This window comes from Pygoscelis adeliae, unplaced genomic scaffold, assembly GCF_000699105.1.
Source record: "Pygoscelis adeliae isolate BGI_AS28 unplaced genomic scaffold, ASM69910v1 Scaffold459, whole genome shotgun sequence".
Lineage (NCBI taxonomy): Eukaryota > Metazoa > Chordata > Aves > Sphenisciformes > Spheniscidae > Pygoscelis > Pygoscelis adeliae.
Genome location: NW_008825435.1, coordinates 70190 through 76350, shown reverse-complemented (window position 1 = coordinate 76350; position 6161 = coordinate 70190). Strand labels below are relative to the sequence as shown.

At 54.8% G+C, this 6161-nt stretch overlaps 1 protein-coding gene across 1 annotated transcript; it reads left to right on the top strand.

Annotated features, from left to right (window-relative positions):
* The first annotated feature begins 1107 nt into the window (after positions 1-1107).
* LOC103922938 (tripartite motif-containing protein 7-like) lies at positions 1108-5934 on the top strand. The gene is made up of 8 exons (XM_009331165.1): positions 1108-1209; positions 2415-2501; positions 2590-2817; positions 3512-3534; positions 4060-4175; positions 4506-4538; positions 4760-4834; positions 5408-5934. Exons 1-8 carry the CDS (start codon positions 1108-1110, stop codon positions 5932-5934), a joined length of 1191 nt encoding a protein of 396 aa, XP_009329440.1.
* The last annotated feature ends 227 nt before the right edge of the window (positions 5935-6161 follow it).

Here is a 6161-nt window from a genome sequence, read left to right as displayed (position 1 = left end):
TCGGGGGATGGTAGGGACCCCCCCCCAAGGAGGGAGAGTACTGGGAGCCCTCCCCCGTATGTTGGGGTGCAATGAGGACATGCTCCGGGGAGCCCTTCTCGGGTGCAGGAGACCACCCCCCACGATGGGGGATGCAATAAGGGCCCTTTCTGCGAAGGGAGAGTACCAGGGACACCCCCCACCCCGAATTGGGGCTGCAATAAGGACACCCTATGGGGCGGGAGTCCACCGGGAACCCCCTCCCCACGGGAGGCAGTGCACCCCCCTTGTACCCACTGGCGACCCACTGCCCCCAGGGTGTAAGGTGCAACAGGGAACACCCCCCTGATGTGTATGCCCCCATTCATATGTGCCTGGGGTGCAGTGAGTGGGGGCCCCCCCCCAGAGTGTGGGGTGCCAAATGCGGCCCCACTGGGGACCCCCTTCCAAGGTGGGTGCTCCTCCATACAGTGGGGCAGGATGCAGAGTGCAACAGGGACTCAAATCCCCCGCCCCAAACGGGAACACCCTGGGGTGAGAGCTGACCCCGTGCAGTAGGGCAGGATGGGGGAATGTCCCCGGTGCAAAATGGAGCTGGGTTTAACTGGGAAGATACTGGGAGGGGGTTGTTGGCCAGTTTGGTCTCTTGTGTGAAATAACGCTGAGCTGGTATGGGAATCCCTGGGGTCGCCTTTGTGCGGGTGTGAGTGTGCAAAATACCATTAGGCACCCCAAAATCCTCAGCTCCCGCTTCCCTGGGCGGAAATGCTCTGGAGTGAGCATGGAGCCTGGCTCCTGGGCGTGGGGGGCCTTATTATTTTAGCACCGAGCACAATCTGGGGCTAAAGTGGAGCAGGAATCCCCCAGGAGTGACTTTGTCCCCCCCAAAAAAAGACCAGCACAGGGCAGTTGAGCAATGTGACGCAGAGTGAATACGGAGCCCGGCCTCCGGCGGCATTTGATCTCCGCCAAAACCGCCGTGGCGATGAAGGGGAGACCGACATGTTGCAATGCAGGGGCTCCCTGGTGGAAATAATTATTAATTAATAATTAAGATGCATGTGAGTGTGACGGCCTGACCCCGAGCAGCCAGGCCTTCTTTCTCCACTGGGGTGGAGGAAAACCAAGATGCCGGATGGGGAGCGGATGTTTAGTGCGCAGCGGCGGCTGGAGGAGGAGGAGGAGGGTGGCACCGGCGCAGCTGGGGCGATCACGATGGATTGGGGAAGGGTATTGCGTGATCATTAACCGCTGCATATTAATTCTTGCAATTATCGGTGTCGAGGCAGGTGGCACCAAAGGCTTTTATACTGAATTTTGTACTGAAATTGCTGCGGCTGCCCGGTTGTGCTGCGGCTGCCCGGTTGTGCTGTCCTTGCCATCTTCGGTGGCTGTGGTTGCTCTTAGTTGGAAGCTGGAGCTTGAGTTGGTGTCGTCCCCCCCCCACTCCCAAATTTGGGATCTTGTCCTTTTTTAGGACCGCAGCATCTTTAGGCAGGTCCGCCATTGAACGCTGTTCCGGCTGTTGCTCTCTTGGGTTTTTTCCCCCTTGTTAATGAGTTTTATGCATTTTTTTAACAACGGGTTGTTGCCCCTCGGGGGCTGCTTGCAACCCATGCCCCCGTTTTTCCGATCTTTGCTTTTATCTCGCGCTTAAATTCTGCATTATCATGAGGCGCATGGTAGCAAGCACTGGTTTGCACGGCCGGTTAACAACAGCAAAATCTCTGTAGCTTTGCATTTTATTTATAAAAGATCTGTCGTTGCTCACTCCCAAAAGCCCTGCTGCTTTTTGTTTAGTGTTGCTAGGAGCCTCTCCGTCTTCCTCGGAGGTCAAATGACTTAAATGAGGACGGGCGCGACGGTTTCCAGTAATAAGCCGTTAATAAACTTACGGAATAGCCTGGAGGTGGCCGGCCCCTCCATCTCGGTGGGGTTCAGGCAGATGTTGGGGTGCCTCGGCAGGTCTCCCTGGCTCGTGGCAGGGCTGGGATGTGAAAAGCTGATCCCGAGAGGTGCCGAGGCGGAAGGGGTTTTCACGTGGGTGGGACTCGGTGGTTTGCGTTTGCAGCTGCGCTCTTACAGGGAGCTAAAAATTGGCTCTAATTTTTTTTTTTTTGCCTTGCTTGCCCTTTCTTCCTCCTCCTGCACCTGGCTCCGAACTGCTTGGGCTGCTTTAGAGGATAATTTTTGGGCTGGTTGGGGAAAGCTTTTGGCTTCCTTGGCATGCCCGAAACTAAGGGTTGAGGATAACAGGGCAGGGGAGGACACAGCGCGGGGATGGCCTCGCCTCTTTTTGGGTTCATGGTGTTCTCCAGCTTAAAAAAATAAACACAGTTGATGACATTGGAGGGAATCCCCCACCATCCCTTGCCTCCATATTCCTGACCCCAAATAGGAAAGATGCCCAACAGGTCTTCTCTTTCTCATTCCAGGAGGTGCCACAGGAGCATTTGAGCTCCCTGAGGAAAGGACGCGAAGAAGCCAAGGCTGAGAGGGAGAGGCAGAGTGAAGACCTGCTGGTGAGTGCCGTGGGGTGGGGGTTTCCCCAAAACCCCTCCCGGCCGCGGGGATGTCGGTCTCACGTGGGTTCCCTTCTGGGTTTTGCAGAAGCAGACAGAAGTGGAGAGGCAGAAGATTGTGGCTGAGTGCAAGGAGCTCCGGGGCTTCTTGGAGGAGAAGGAGCAGCTCCTGCTGTCCCGTCTGGAGGAGCTAGACAGAGACATCGTCAGGAGGAGAGATGAGAGCGTCTCCCGGCTCTCCGAGGAGATTGCCCAGCTCGATAAGCTGCTGAGCGAGCAGGGAGGAGAGAATGGCCCAGGAAACCAGTCTGGGCAGGTGAGACTCCTGGGATGTGTCCTTCCAGCCCGGAGGTTATGGTATAGCAGGGTGTAAAACCTGGGAGGGCTTGAGGTTGGGATCCCTGGGGACAAAAATCCATTTACAGGGACCGCAGGGTGCTGACATGCTCTGCTGGGGAGCAGCTCAGGTCCATTAACTCTGTGCTGGAGCTGGCCCATCTGTGCCTCAGCGGTTTTGACTTGCTGCCGGGCTGCTTTTTCAGGTGGGAACCCAAATTTTAGCGCAGCTTTCGGGGGCAAAATCGGCCCTTGTAGTAGTGAAGCTGCTTGGGCTCCCTTTGATACCAAGAACTAAGAAATACCCATAGAAACCTCCCAAATGTTTTTGATTTGTGTCACTCCATCGGCGCTTTGAGCCCTGAATCCTCATGGTTTTGGCAGCTTGATGGCAATCATGATTTTTCTTAATTTCTTTAAAAAAGCAGCATGGTTTTTTTTCCCCACCCACCCTAAAAAAGAAAAAGGGAAAGAAGAAAAAACCCACCATAATTATAAACTAATTCTGCCATCTCCATGAGTCCAGTTGCGCTCTGCCTTGGAAACAGCTGCTGAGAGCTGATCCCCTCAGCAGAGCAGCCGTGGGGCCAGTTTTGGGGAGGATTTTGGAGGCTGTGAGGTAGAAGAGAGACTTGTACTGATTAGCTTCTTGGTTTTTTTTACTCTCTCTCCAGGGTGTTGCCCCGGCTGGAAGCAGGTGAGTGAACCTGAGCCCTTGCTGGGTACCTGGGAGGCTCACACCGGAGGCAAGAGCTGGTGTTGCGAGGGCGTACGCCCCGTCCAGCTTCCCCCCCACCTGCCTTGTGGTTCTCACCCACACCCGGGTGTTACCTTTGAGGCAAAACCAAACCTTCGTGAAGGGGGTTTGCGGCAGGTGGGTTGTGGGGAGGGTTTGAGCCTCCTTCCAGAGGAAACGGCAGGGTAACTCGGTTGGTGAGGGACCAAACCCACGCCGTCAGGACCAGTATCAGAAGCTGGATCAGGCTGCTCAGGGCCGAGCCCCAGCCAAGGCGTGGAGATCCCCCCACATCTCCTGCGTGCCTCGTACTGGGCCAGCCCCAAACTGGACCCAGTCCTCAGGTGTGGCCTCGCAAGCGCTGACAGAGGGAGAATAATCCAACACCAAACCTCTTCGGTACCAGGGCAGGTTTCTTCCCTGCCTCTAGTTTGGAGAAATTACTTTTTTCCCAGAGGAAACCTGATATTTATTTCTCCTCCCCAGCTTTGAGAGTTGGATGTTTTGCAAGCCGGAGGCTGGCTTCACGGAGCTGGAGAAGAAACTCAAGAGCTTTTCTCAGAAGAGTGCAGTGCTGAAAGAGGTCTTGCTGGAGTTCAAGGGTGAGTGCTGAAAAAGGTTTTCTTTAAAAGTTGGTGCCTCCTAACCCCTATGTTTAATTCGGCTTAAAAGATGAAATTCAGCTTAAAAGATGATTTGGTTTGAGCTGTGCTCTTGTTTCTCCCTTGGGCTTGTTGGGAGAACGCTGTATTGTTTGAGCATCTGCTCATCAAAAATAAAAAGCCCCGTGTGTTTGAAAAGCAGCGCGTTTCCTTTGGATTTCGGTTTGGTGGCTTGCCATAAGGCAGGGAGCAGGGTGGCATGTGTGTAGGCAGTCCCCGGTGACTCCCCCTGCACGAAGGGATCTAAATTTCTTTCTCTTCTTCCCTCAGAGAACCTCCGGTTCGAGCTGGAGAATGACACAGGTGAGCACAGTTTGGGTTTTGGGAGTCTGACCTTCATTTTTGTAAGGCTTAATTTGGGAGTTTCAGCTTCCCCGGGGCGTTTCTCGGCAGTGAGACCTTCAAGCTAGCCTTAGAGGTCAGGAGAGGAGAAAACTATTGCTGGTGCTGCCAAGGGAAGGGGGGGGGGGAATGATCCAGCTGCTGGGAGAGTCCGCAAAAGGCGCAGCCCTCGAATTTGTCAGGAAACTCTGGTGTTAAGAGGACTCTCCAGAAGCTGATCCGCTCTACCGGGAGCGAGGAGACCTTTGGCCCCGCTGGTGGGTGTTGATTTAGCTCGGAGACGGACTTTGCAACCTTTGTGTTTGCTGCTGGTAGTTCAGGGCCGTTGCTGCGCTCTGTCTCCTTGGCCGGGTGCAGGATAGACCCGTCTTGCTTCTGGCAGTCTCTGATACTCCCTTCTCGCGGTCGTTTTCAGGCTGTGCAGCCCTAGTTCCTGACAGCCCCCTGAGGACAAGAGCAGCCCTTAAACATGAGGATATTTGTGCTCATTCCTCTCTGGCACTTGGCAGTGACTAAAAAAAAAAAAAAGTTATTTCTGCCTAGAAATTTCTATTCCAGAGCAAGGAGGTGTCTCGGATGGGGCAGGCTGGTGGGTTTGCAGCAGAGATCTGGCTGTTTCTGTGCTTTAATTAGAAAGTGGAGCCTGATCTTTGTCCCCCTGCGGCTCTTGGCACTTTGGGTGCTTAAAGCTTTTGGAGGCGCCTCGCCTGGTGTCGTCCTCGTCTGGTTTGGGGCAGAGACAATGAATTCCCTTGGAGGCTGGCTCCGACGAGGGTGGGAGAAGGGTCCTTAGCTTGCAGACGCTCACGTCCATGCTTCCCTCTTCCCAGGTGATCTCTCCCTGGACCCGGACACTGCCAACCCCTACCTGGTGCTGTCGGAGGACAAGAGGAGCGTGCGGCTCAGGAGTGCTCCCCAGGAGCTGCCGGCAAACCCCAAGAGATTCGATTACTCCTTCTGCGTGCTGGCGGCAGAGGGTTTCATAGCTGGGAGGCATTACTGGGAGGTGGAGGTGGGAGATGGAGAGAGCTGGGTCCTGGGGGCAGCCCGCGAGTCGGTGCGGAGGAAGGAGAAAATCGACTTTGCTCCAGAGGAGGGGATCTGGGCGGTGGGGTTGAACTGGAAGGGGAAGAATTGGGATCAGTATCAGGCTTTCACCTCCCCGGAGACGCCCCTGTCCCTGTGCGAGAGGCCCAGGAAGATCGGGGTGTACCTGGACTACGAAGGTGGGTGGGTGGCGTTTTACAACGCCGATAACATGGCTCCCATCTTCACCTTCACGGCCGCTTTCACCGAAAAGATCTTTCCTTTCTTCTGGCTCTTCTATGTGGGCTCCTCACTCTCCCTTTGCAATTGACCCGTCCGGTTTCTTTAACCCTCCCCAAGGTGACCTGCAAGTAGTGCCCGATCCTGTCCCCTTTTTCCCCTTGCTTTCAGACGAAGGACCCCGAAACTCATGACTGTCCCTTGTTCGGCTTTGGGGTTAACTTTTTCTTGTTGGATTTAAAAGTTTGGGGTCTCTTTTACCCTGAAAACCTTCCTCTGGGGCATCAACCATTGAGGGTGGCTGCTTAAATAGCCTCT